The sequence below is a fragment of the Plectrocnemia conspersa genome, unplaced genomic scaffold (assembly GCF_051122295.1).
Source record: "Plectrocnemia conspersa isolate PC_06_02 unplaced genomic scaffold, ASM5112229v1 ptg000001l, whole genome shotgun sequence".
Classification (NCBI taxonomy): domain Eukaryota; kingdom Metazoa; phylum Arthropoda; class Insecta; order Trichoptera; family Polycentropodidae; genus Plectrocnemia; species Plectrocnemia conspersa.
The window spans coordinates 17,513,873-17,527,072 of record NW_028277165.1 but is presented as its reverse complement, the minus strand read 5'-3'; the positions used below and the strand labels follow the sequence as shown (position 1 = coordinate 17,527,072).

General features: G+C 29.2%; 2 protein-coding genes across 4 annotated transcripts; one reads left to right on the top strand and one right to left on the bottom strand.

The window, feature by feature from the left end:
• Nucleotides 1-4,205: 4,205 nt before the first annotated feature.
• Ak1 (Adenylate kinase 1) lies at nt 4,206-10,681 on the top strand. 3 transcript variants are annotated; one of them, XM_088193427.1, is made up of 3 exons: nt 4,206-4,360; nt 9,788-10,312; nt 10,485-10,681. In XM_088193427.1, the coding sequence occupies exons 1-3, from the start codon at nt 4,358-4,360 to the stop codon at nt 10,554-10,556; spliced, it is 600 nt and encodes a 199-aa protein (XP_088049553.1). In that variant the 5' UTR covers nt 4,206-4,357; the 3' UTR covers nt 10,557-10,681. The 3 variants fall into 3 exon arrangements, with proteins under 3 accessions (XP_088049553.1, XP_088049537.1, XP_088049544.1); XM_088193411.1 differs by lacking the exon at nt 4,206-4,360 and adding an exon at nt 4,925-5,124; XM_088193418.1 differs by lacking the exon at nt 4,206-4,360 and adding an exon at nt 7,842-8,274.
• Nucleotides 10,682-11,327: 646 nt separating this feature from the next.
• Nucleotides 11,328-12,303, bottom strand: LOC148239023 (uncharacterized). The gene is made up of 3 exons (XM_088181185.1): nt 12,150-12,303; nt 11,583-11,733; nt 11,328-11,331 (listed from the first exon to the last, which is right to left on the bottom strand). The coding sequence occupies exons 1-3, from the start codon at nt 12,301-12,303 to the stop codon at nt 11,328-11,330; spliced, it is 309 nt and encodes a 102-aa protein (XP_088037311.1).
• Nucleotides 12,304-13,200: the final 897 nt, after the last annotated feature.

Below are 13,200 nucleotides of genomic sequence, written 5' to 3'. Positions count from 1 at the left end.
CAGTGTTGCCATATAGCGAATTTCCGGTCCAGGTCAAAACGCTCGATTATCAAGCGTTTATATTAAGATTTTTATAGCAATAAGTCTCGAGTTTGATTGATGTGATGAATTGTGAAGAATAATTTAAGCTATGTTGTTGTAAACCAAAATATCTCCATGATGCTCATTCGAGCATCAATTAGGAAAGATTATACAACAGCTTAGATTATTGAATCAGTGTTAAATGAGAGCTGTCAGCGGGATTTCAATATTGTTTATTTTTTGAGTTGTTAGCTGCCAATGCTATATATACTTTCTTTACTGTGGAATATTTGCAGCATAATCTTTGCTTAATACGTCATTATAGTGAGTAAACTCATTATCTTTGCTTAATACGTCATTATAGTGACTAAACTATGTACATATGTATATCGATTTCCATCGAAAAAATATACTCATTATGTCAAACACGAATAAAAATATTAGATAATTTGTGTAGGAAAAAATCTAGATAGGTTAAATTTTAAAAGTGTATATCCAATATAATATGTAAGTGATTTACTACAAATAGACTTTAACGACATTAAAAATACATACGAAGAAGCTTATCTAAACCTGAATAATCAGATAAAAATATAGCAATATGCTTTTGAATTGAGAGCTTTAAAGAAAATGTTTAAAAACTAGTTTTTAAATTGTATGATTAATAATGTTGTTAATGTATTAAGCAATGAGCATAATTATAAAAAAAAACATCACAGTAATAACCACAGCGGTAATTTATCTTTAAAAAGGAATTGATGTATTAATTATTTTTATTGTAAATCTTCCGCTGAAAAAAAATAAAACATTAAACTATTAGGCGTAAGCCCATTGCGTTACCACAGAAAAACAGTCAGCAATTACTTAGTATGTAATGTAAATGAGTGACATATATTTTAATTATTATTTAGTATTATTACAGCATACTATCATTAGATGTTACTTTGCATAGCTCGATTTATTTAAATCGTAGGATTAGGAAAATCTAAGAAAGCACAATCGACCAGAATTGTAATTGTATAAAAAAAGACAAATTTTGATCGATTAATGTATTTAAAAACATTCAAAATAAAAATTGTAAATTATCCGTGGTATGTTCCTGAAATATGAAATGAGACTCTAACAGCACGGTAACATCGAGGCAGCAAGCTCCTCAATGTTGATGATTTTTTTAAATCAAATTGAATTATATTTTATTTTTTCAAGTAATAAATATGAAAAATATATAATATAGATGTCGATTAAAGACGATGTTGCCCTAGATGTATTGTTCCAAAAGCGCCCGAATTTTGATAAATATTTTTTAAAAATACCTAATGAAAGTGTTTTAATTAAAATATTAAACATATCGAAACAAGAGTTGCCGGAGTATTCGAATGTTATGGTTTTTGCTATATAAAATAAACATGGTGAATCACGTGAGCAGTATTCGGAATTATTTTTTCTGTCAATTAATAATGGAATATACTTTACTATTACAAGTAATTGCTCTATAGTAATTTTATAATAAATGCAAAATTATTTCAATTAAAGCATTTTTTTGTAAAATAATTATGAAATTTTCAATCGATAACTTAATGCATATACTTAGATAATAAAATTGAAAAAAATGTGATTAATCATTTCATGTTATTATTAGTGAAGTGTACTTACTATATGTAATGTTTGCTCATCATATCGGGTTAATGATTAATGTGCTAAAGGGGCGTGTTTATGTATGTGGGATCGAAAGGGTCAATGCAGGCTTTTGCGGAAGTTCACGTCCTTCATTTATCGATCGCGGGACGCATGTAGGCCACGGTTAACCAACGCGAGGGTTATGGTTGCTTTTTCAGGATGATATTTTTTATAAATATTTTAAGACACGCACAATATTATTTAATGTTATAATTAATTAAATAACAGAATAATGTTTAATGTATTCAAGTTATTAAGTCCTTAAAAAGGCACAGAAATTATATAGGGCAGTGGAGCAATCCCCTAGATGGCGAGGGGTTTTAAGTTCAATGCTAGTAACCTTAAAAGGGCTGTGCTTTTCTAAAAACAGTATGTTATAAATTAAAATGAATAGTAATGTGTCATTTTTAATGTTCTAGAAATTCAATGTATATATTTTTCAATGCAATGTGAGTTAATATTAAAATATTTGAGAATTAGCCATTACCATAATCACAAAAATTAGCATCTATAATAAGCTGAATATTTATTATTGTTCTTATTTAATTAATACATTTAGAAAGAAAGTGTCTATTGAAACAGGCGTGTCGCTTGCCATACCAATTCGAAATTGGTGCTTTTATTGTTTTTAAAGATCACGTTAAACATTTGTACGACTCTACAGAATTTTCTTCGATGAGTCACTCCTTATCTCTAGTTTTATGGAAACAGCTTAGCAAGGCACACGTGGTCGCTACATGTACATATATTGACGATAAAATATACGTACAATAAAAACCATAATTTCAAACGCCAATAACAAAATGATCACTGCACCGTTCCTCTTATTAAACTATAATTTTGAAACAAGCGAAAAAAAATGTTTCAATAGAAGAAGAAAAAATAAAACATAAAAAACTATCATTCAAACTAGGTATTGTCTCCCATCGTTCACACTAGAAAAATATATTATGTAATAAAACTCCTAATACACCAAAAAGTGTTTTTTCCACAAAGATAAACATACTTGAATAATTAAATGACACGCTGATTTGCTATGCAATATAGATTTGAATGTTTTTTTGCCAAAGTTTAATAAACAACAGTTCTGGATTATTAAGTAAATCAATGAAAAGGCATTTAAATTTTATATTCACAATAAATTATTATTAAAAAAATATTTTGCCAGTGTAAAGAGGCATAGCTTTGAGTAAAAAAATCAAATTAGCGATTTATTTTGACACCAGTTTCACTGGACGAACTTCGTGGCTAATTTAAGCACATTGAACAGTGTTGCTGTGACTGATGCTTAAATAACTCTGTCACGTCACACGGACCCTAACAGAAATGGCAGTGTTGCCAACCTAGTAAAATTATCATTTCTATTTTTATCAGCCTTGTATGAAATTTTTCTGTATTGGCACCAGAAGGCAACAGTAAAAGTGAACGACTTTACATCAATTATAAACATAGGTTTTGGGGTATGACAAGGCTATATACTTTCTTACCTTATTTTATAATATATGTTTGTAGATGATAGAAGACACAAATATAAAAATAGTAAAAACCAGCTTATTTAAAATGATTATTTGTAGATTGGTCATGTTTGCTTTTTAGCTGCAATTTCTCACATGCTACTTACCACTACTTCACTTCCGAATTACACGAATGTTCGACTCAGAGCTCACACCATATAAATCTGGAAAAAGCAGCATTCGATCATCAAAATTGGTACAGTCAAGTCGTCACCGTGAATCGCCAAGAGCCAGCTGAAGAACTTTTTCGACAAAAAAATAATCAATTGTAAATATCTACATATCAGGTAAGTTCACAAATTTTAACGTTCGGAATTTCAACTGTTGTATCGTTGAAAAATATTCCAGGATAAGGTACAAATAATTTTTCGAGGTATCTCTACAGGAGGGAGTATGGGTCGTCTTCGTAATTGTATTCTTATGCCTTTTTGCTAGAAGCGTTGGGAGTTGGGATACAAATCATTGCAATCTCTGCGTAGCGTCTACTCAATGAAGTAATTTTTCAAGTTATTAAGGGGCGGTGTCGATAACCCGGCAATACTCGTACAAGAGTCGTGATCGCATCCCTTATTCTTGCCCGCTGCAGCACGAACGTCAGCGCTTGAGAACGCTTCTCTTACGCGAGCCATCCACTTATTATTGACCTGCCAAGCACAAATATGTTTTCGGTGATAGGTATGAGGAGCTAAAGAAATTAATGTTTAATTGTATAATTATTGTTTGTTTTACGGTCATCATGACGCAATAAAAAAAAATGTCAAAATAGTATAATCAAATAAAAATAATAAAATAGTATTGGATATTTTTTTAAAGCAAATTACTATTAATTATTTTTTGATTTATAAACAAATGAAATAAAAACATGTTTAGTTATATTGGAGGGGTTGAATATATTTCAGAATGCAATAGAGGGTTAAGCCCAGATCTGCAAGGCACCCTCAACCGAAAGCAAGTTGGAAAATTCGCACAGATCAGTTTGGTTGTACGTTGCGTTTGTGCCTCTTCAATTTGCCAATTAATAATATTTATAAAATAATTATTTTGTGATTTAACTATATTATAAAATTAAATAAACATAAGTGTTATAACATTCAGCAGGGCGTGTCCTTGACAATTTCCGACAAGTATTGATTATTTTCATAACAATGGTGAGTGTGCAATAGGTTTATTTTTTATAATTATAATCCAGCTTTTGTTAAATATATTTAATAATAATTATGTAATATATTTAATGATACATATTTAATTAGTATTTATTTATATATTATTTAAATGCCAATTGAATTAATTTATTTTTATTATTATTAATTATTATTGTATTTATATATTTTTTTAAGTTTATATCGGTAATATTAAAATCCATACTCTTGTTTTTATTATTAGAAATGAAAGGGTTTGAAACTTGGATATATATATTCTATTTATGAATGAATTTTCCACAAATTAATTTATTTTTGTATTTATTACAAAAAACTATATACTTTTATATAAAAGACTAGTTACTTAGCATACATTCATTTGCCAGTTGGAATAGTATCAAAACCGATTTAGTTTTACGCTCCGGGAAAACCTACGCATATGAGATGTGTCTTGAAAAAAAGGTAAACATAATCTAGATGAAACATTAACACATTTTGGCTGCGATTTGTATGGAAGTATAGGAAAATAATGTATGAAGTCTCAAGATCTATATTCAGAGTGGTCTACGGCCACCAGTCGAGTACTCGTCTTACCATTTTTCTTAACGTTAATGTTGAGCTTTCGTGAAAGTTTTGCCAAACTGCTATTGAACGCGGTTTTCCAGTCGAAAAATTCTATTATATCCATATTCATTGTGGCTATAGTGGTATCGCACTTGCCTTCAAAAGAGTTTAAAAGTCACAGGTGCAAGGTTGCAAAAATATATCTAGAGGTATGTATATATAATATGTATTATATGTACATGTATTATATTTGCAAATTGTTTATATATAAACAAAATCATATCACTATTTTGCAATCAATTTTATTTGTGTTTATTTTCGAGCTTTTGGATCTGGTGCCAAATTCCAATAATCTTGGCAGTTCGCCTTGGATTTTACTACGTAAACGCTCAAACTGACTTCCGATAGGTAACGAATGTAACGATTAATAAAGTTCCAACGTAGATGACAATCAATAATAATTAAATAGATCCATTTTATTTATTAACTACGAGAAATGATTATTTAATTCGAATACGAAATAACATTCTAAAATGTATTATATTTAACCCCATACATACATATAAATATAAGTATTTAATATTACGTACCTAAATTACAATATAACTATACCATCTAGAAAAATACCAAACATGTCATTCCTGTTTATTATAAAAATATGTTAATTTATATATCATCATAATATATGCTTAAAGGTTAACGAAATATATTTTTAAAATATTTTTTTTATACAAATTTAAATTTTGAATTATTAGTATTCATTGAAGCTTAACTTTACTGGACCTATAGTGGTGCCCTGACTTACGAGCTTAATTCGCTCTATGACGAAGCTCGTAACTCAAATTACTCGTATGTCAAATCTATTTTTCCTATTGAATTGAGTTGAAATGCCATTAATCCATTTCAATGGGGAAAATTGAAATTATTGATTAGTAGAAATTAAAATTATAAATACATATTACATAAAATATGTTATTCTTTAATTTTTTCTCGTATATTGAGACATTGCTCGTAGATTAAGACAAATTAAAAAATATTTGTAATTCGAAGTTTTACTGTATTTTGCACTAAAATAGAAAACAGTCAGAATAACAACCAGTGGTGTCATGGAAAAAAATAATTTCATAAATTAATGTAATGTACTTTCCACATGAAACGATACAAATTTACATATGAGTTTAGATGGCAAAATTATTTCAAAATATTTTTATTTTGTCTTTATACCAGTAGCTCCTTATTTTTTTACTATCACGTCTCCTTTGGAAGATGTGTCAGAAAAATCAAATCTTACGATCCACATACACTTAAATAATAAGTTCAGTTTGTATTTTTAAGGTCTAAAATAATTGAACCTATTTCAAAACACTGCGTAATAAAATAATTTGATTTATGGCTATAGCTTCTTGGCAGAATATTTTAAAGCGTGATTACAACCTCGAGGCTTATGAAGTTTACGACTTGAAGAATGGTGAACGTTTCAGTTTTCAGATTTTTAATGCTACTAAATGACTATGTGTAAAAGTTGCAAAATGGTTATGAAACCCAATTTTGTCCTCAAGTGAAGCCGCTTTTTGTTAAACAATAATTCAGTAGCTTTTTTGATACATATATTATTGGTGTATCTTATGAATACAAATATTTAGCTGCATTGACTTTTTCCAATTCTTTCATCCAATTAAAGTAACTTTTTTGAGATGCCTGGATAGTGGATATCTATAACGTAATTTGATAGAGGTATTTCATAAATTTATTTCCGCTGTTATTTTCTGTTGTGTTTTGCTCTTTGCGATTATTTATTTTTATATAAAAAAAAACAATTTTTCTTTACTTTAAAATTTCCAGCAAGTATTTAGTAACTAGGGCTATTTTGAGAATTGTTTTTTAGTGTATTAGGCATCGTGTTATCGTTACAGATAACTTTTATAGCACATAAAAAAGCCACTGAAGTTTTTCGATTCTATCTATGCCAAGAAGAATGGTGAACTCGAATTTCATTATTCTTAATTTTTCACTATTTTGTTACACTCTTTGGTACTGTCCTTCTAGTTAGATAATTTATTTTGTTAAGATAAAGGTAGTTGTTATTTAATTAATTGCATGAAAATTGTCCGTGGGTGCATCCGTAGGCTGCGGACGTCTCCAAAATGGATTTGTTTTGGATTCATGACAAGTGGAAGGGAAGAGAGAAGCGGCTACTTTAGCGATCTTTGCTGGTTAAAAGTTGAGATTGCCTCTTCTTGAAGTCTAAGTTGAGGGCGTTTAAACATCTGATTCTTTGAAATTCAATGTAGATGTTCAAGTGATGCCAGTAGAGTCGGAGATTATCTCTGAGCGGTAGTAGTTAGACTTTTCTGAGGTGAAGTGATGAGTGGAAATAATTCCTGGTTGCTGCGTTCCAGTATCTAGTATATTTTGTGGGACGAATGAGTGGCGAGGTTTTTAAAATGAATTACCATTGGCCGCTAAGACAGGTCAAAAACGGTCGATTTGAGGATAAGAACCGAATGCACGGGTTATTTATTCTCAAAGCGGTGCATATATTCATAAACAAAATGTAGTTAGTCAATTTATACCTAAAACCATCGATCTAATGAATAAATTTAGACAATCATCAAACAATTAAACTAAATTATTTCTATAGTATTCATAAGTGTGTAAAGCATAATTATAAATATATTTTTAATATTAATTATTCTCTCTTTAGAATCTAATATTTTAACAAAAAATATATTCTATTAAATATGTATGTAATTTTATTGTATAATATTATAGCAATGATGAAGTTTCAAGTTAAATGTTAAATCAGATCATGCGATAATCTAGTCGTGTACGTTATAAAATACTAATGTTACATCTGCGGTGAATTTATAATAAGAATACGTGCAAGGTCTAACAAAGTCGACCATAGCTATAAATATATAAGGTTATTAACTAGCAATTTCATTTCTAACTAATAAACAATACATGTGGCAGATATTAGTTTGCTTGGCATGGATCATGACTGCATGAAAAAGTGATCATACAATATCCAAGGACTTCATCATACGAATCTCATTCGATGGTTGACTTAATTGGACGTTGTTTGACGTTCTTTCAGTCAATGATGATCTAGTTCCGGACAACGTGGCCATCGTTGGCGAAACTCGCGGTTCAAAGTCATAGTGTCATAGTCAATGCTGAATAGTTTTAAAATAGTTCGAAATTTTGAAGGCGAGTGTCAAATAATAATAGCTTCGTTTCCCTGGTAAAGCGTGTGTGATATAGGCGCAGTGGCCAGATACTAGTCAGTTGGCTTTTTTACTTCGGCTGGACAGTCGTCTGCTGTATTGTGATAGTGCCACAATAAGTGTGTAGATATGGTATGAATTCAATTTTACTTAGTTATCATAGTTCATATCGATATTAAACAAATGAAGATTAAATCAATTTAGAACCATATCACAATATTTAACTGCTTACTACTTATAGATAAACAATCGATTTTTTATAAAAATATATTTATTTTATAAATTACATTTTGTTGCCACAAATATCATAACATGGTATTGAAATATCTCTGATTATTTTGTGTAATTATGATATGCATAATATATGTTGAAATAATTTAAAACCAAATTTTATTATAGTGATGTTATCATTATTTTTTACCATCGTGTATATTTTTAATGTTCAAATTGATTCTATCATTTTACGGTACCACTTTCTTCGCTAGTTATTTTTTTGTATAAAGCCATATTTTTTTGGCACAAAGCCTCGATTTAATATGTGTTATGGATTGATTTTATATATTATATGATATTATTATTTTATGTCTAAATACTGCAATTTTACATTACCATATATTTTTACATATAAATTAAATTATTGAATATTTGTGGCAAAAATCTATGTATTGCGATATCTATATATAAAATATATAAAAAAGACAAACAAAAAAATATCAGTAAAATTTATTTTTTATCTTAATTTATAACGATTTATTTACGTCTTCAATTTTGAAAATTCATATTTATAATGTAGAGTCCTAAGCAATCATAAATATGAAATTAAAAATATTAATTATAATTTTGTTGCTAAATACTAAATAATGTGTACAGATAAAAATTAATTTTACATATTGAGTTATCTTATCTTTCGCTGTAAGATTTGTCGTATATAATATTAAATATATTTTTTTAAACTTTACAACAATCTAACAAAACTTTATGATATGCTTATCAAATTATGCAATATATTTTTTTTATCTAATTGAAATCGTGATATTAAATCAAATGGAAGATGTATTAATTTATATATTGAATGAATCCATTTAAATCTATTTATGACATATAAAAATATTTATTTCATAAAGCTTCACTGATAAAAAGTCGGATTAATAAGCTTCATAGATTGGTATTTCTTATCAATTGAAAGGTCATAGGTACAACTATTACAGTTTATACTGCGTCTGGTGGATTAACATTATTAATATAATTCTTAATCAGTTTTGCCTTTCCAAGATTTTTTTAATTTATAATAGCTGCATTAATAATAATTTATTAATCTAGATGAATGTTACTAAATTATTTTTTCAATTTTTAAAATTATAAGTAATCTAAAAAATATGTTACCATTAAGGAACTAGTAAATATATATGGTGTAATCATTTATAGTAGAGTGGGAGAGGTCAGTAATTGATAGAAATGACTTGACATGACGCTTCCTAGTATCACAATTGCTCGCGTGCTCTTTTGCCAACATGATAAAATTGGCGAGGTGTTTGATAAGAACATTTGTAATGATTAAATAAATAAGGCCCGTAGATTTGAGTAGCATTCATCAGAAAACATGCGATGTAATTAAATAGTAATTTATCGATTATGATTATTTCAGGCTCCCATCGATTTGACTCCCTTGCGCGATGCCAACCTCCCAGTCGTCTGGGTCTTGGGAGGTCCTGGATCGGGAAAGGGCACCCAATGTGATAAGATAATTGCAACCTATGGATTCACTCACCTATCCACTGGAGATCTTCTCAGAGCGGAGGTGGCTTCTGGATCGGAGAGGGGCAAAAACTTGACGGCCATAATGGAGAGAGGAGAGCTGGTGCCGAATGATGTCGTCTTGGACCTCCTCAAAGAAGCAATGCTGAGCAAAGTTTCCAGTTCCAAGGGATTTTTGATCGATGGATATCCACGCGAAAAGGACCAAGGGGTCGCTTTTGAAAAGGAAATCTTGCCATGCACGTTTATTTTGTTCTTTGACGCTACTGCCGATACCTTGACCCAGAGGCTTTTGGGAAGGGCACTAAGCTCTGGAAGAGCTGATGATAACGCTGAAACTATCAAGCTCAGATTAAAAACCTTCACTGAAAACAATGATCTCGTTTTGGGACTTTACCCCCAAAAACTTAAGAGAGTAAGTAATATCAATATTATTGCGTATGTATAATATGTACATAATTTAAGGTGAATCGATACGAGTTGCTATTACGTATTGATTTCTAAAACCTTCAGACAAGTCAGTCATGCATTATATAACAACAACCGATGTATTTATATTTATGTTAATTATTTTTTAATAATTTCAGATAGACGCTGAAAGGCCAGTTGATGAAATTTTTGCTCAAGTCAAGAAGGAAATGGACAGTATCGTTTCCTAATCGACAATAATTCCAAATGAAAAAGTGTTGTGCTAATTTATTTTTTATTTATGTTTTTATTTTATATAATTTTATTACATTTAAGTGTTTGATTATTTATTAATAAATAAATTTTAATTACATTATTTTGGTATTTTCATTTTTTAAATATTTTATACATAAAACATACACTATTATTAATTATAAAGTATGCTTTTATCTAAATTTCAATAAACACTTAGATACAATATATGTAACTGATTAGAAAAATACATACCTTTTTATATTTTCCCCTGATTGCTTTGATTATTTAATTAATGTTAAATAAATATTTATATATGAAGTCTTAGGGAAAGTCAAACTTTTAAAGTCTGTAGTCTATTAGGCGTTAAAAATTCAATTAATAATTTAATTTCATACATAGAAAAATAATAAAAAATAATAATTACCAAAAAGTTTTTAATAACCTCTTCTACCTCAAATAAACTTTCTTTTGCCATTGCAATAAATATGTCATAGTGTGACAGGAATTGACTTGCCAGATAAATGCTTCTCTCATAATCGCAATATCACAATCAGAGAATCAAAAACATAAAGTTATATCTGATTTCAGAAATAAATATTTTTTATTTATTAATGTTTTGATGAAATAATTGAAAAAACCATACAGCTTTACAATCTTTGTACCTGACACATATTCATTTAAAAATCACTATCAAATATTCAATTTTTAATTCAAACTAATCTCCATAGTCAATATATATATCTTCATAATCATAATAATCATACCATTCACCTGGATATATTTCGCATAAAAAATATAATTTCTTATCACATTTCACCGTATGCCACATTTTGTTCGAATCCAAAGTGACACAACTGCGTTTTTCAGAACGTCTTTTAGGATTTCCTGGAGCCCAAGCACGATAAGAAGTGCATGTTAGAAATTCTCCATTCGATCTGACAAATTGGCCATCCACGTTCAAGTCGTCCATTCCCACATAAATTTCCCTATGTCCTGATCCCTTAAACAACATAGAAAAATACTCAGAGAGCTTATTCGTTCTTGATTCAGTTGCTACGTCTGCCAAATGACCGCCAAAGTTCAAGCAGCTATTCTTCGCCATTGTATAATTCATCTTCACAAAATGGTATACAAAAACACCGAGGTTTTCGATACAAGTGGCATTCGCTGGCGCTGAAAATATGATACACTATTATTATACACCAATTAGTACAACTTCTCTTTTTCTTATATTTGCAACCCTGAATTATACATATAATACATATTTTAAAACTCAAACAAATGTGTTACTGACATTCACATATTTTTAAATTATAGCACTATTTAAAACAAATGTGTAACTGACATTTACATATTTTAAAATTGCTCTTTATTTATTATTTTTTGCCAAGAAATTCGTAGTTATTTTCATCAATGCATAATGAAATATATTTAATTTTATTATACTGTCTATTAATACAATATTTGGTTCGTATATAAAGTTAATTTTCGTTTTCGTTTTCGACCAGCTCAAGTGTATTAGTTTGCACAATATTTAAAAAAAAATGTCAGATAACACTTTTTTATTTTATTTATTTATAAAAACTCACGTATTGGACCTGCAAATATGCTATAATAATCATATCTTGGATCAATCCTTAAAGAAGTGGAGTCTTCCAGTTCTGGGCATGAAAATACAATGCAGTTTTTCAATGTATTATTTTGACTATTAAATCTATCCGGAGGGCTAAAATTGAAAGACATTCCCCTCTTCTTCAGTGCTGAATTTTCACATTTTTCCATTGACCGATAAAAAGTTTGTTTTAATATTTTCAAAGTAGATCTAGAATTTAAAGATGTCATGTGATATTTTGGTTGATCCCTTTCAGATATACTTTTACAATATCCAACACAATAGTCTATATTTACAATACTGAATAAAACAAGCAAAAAATTAAGCATGATAGAGCGATAGCAACTGTAAACTGATACATACGGATAATACAACCAGTATTTATAATCTCTGCTTCCTGGCATCACTGTCATTCTGTCATAGTAACTGTCCGAATACCCTAATTGTCTTTATTATTATCAATTGATGGTAGCGATTTTTAGAATCAGATCATACACACATATACTTATTTGTTTGTGTCTATTTAAATGATGTTATAGAAACCTATATTATATATTATACAATCATAAAGTATTATTGACAGAAATGTGATGTATGGAAAATACTTAAATACGAAATTTGAGAAAACTTTTGACGGAATTTAATACTTTCGGAGATAGAAAGGCTTGCGTATAACGCATTTTCTCTCTCTTTTTCTTTTGTTTCTTTTGCCAACATTTGAACTTCCGATATTATTTTGTATTTTGAATTGAATTACACATTAAATTTTATTTATAGGAGACAAATTTAAGTGTACAATGAAATACTGATCTAGTACACATAAAATAAAATGTTCCGATTTGTTTGTTATTAGACATTACAACGGTTGCTATGACCAAGAGATGTTTGGCCCAATTGGGGCGAAAACTCTCGTTCGGACTCCCCTGAACTGCGTAGACTTATCATACGTACCGAATTGACCGGAATTGTCCCGGTTTCACACCAGGACAGCTTAAAAAAAGTTACCTCAGACATTACCCCATTCCTGG

Coding starts and splice junctions, on each gene's coding strand:
- Ak1 (XM_088193411.1), top strand. CDS start 4,963: ATGTTGAGCTTTCGTGAAAGTTTTGCCAAACTGCTATTGAACGCGGTT. Junction 5,125..9,787: donor TTGCAAAAATATATCTAGAG/GTATGTATATAT, acceptor TGATTATTTCAG/GCTCCCATCGATTTGACTCC. Junction 10,313..10,484: donor ACCCCCAAAAACTTAAGAGA/GTAAGTAATATC, acceptor TAATAATTTCAG/ATAGACGCTGAAAGGCCAGT.
- LOC148239023 (XM_088181185.1), bottom strand. CDS start 12,303: ATGTCTTTCAATTTTAGCCCTCCGGATAGATTTAATAGTCAAAATAAT. Junction 11,734..12,149: donor CATATTTGCAGGTCCAATAC/GTGAGTTTTTAT, acceptor TCATATTTTCAG/CGCCAGCGAATGCCACTTGT.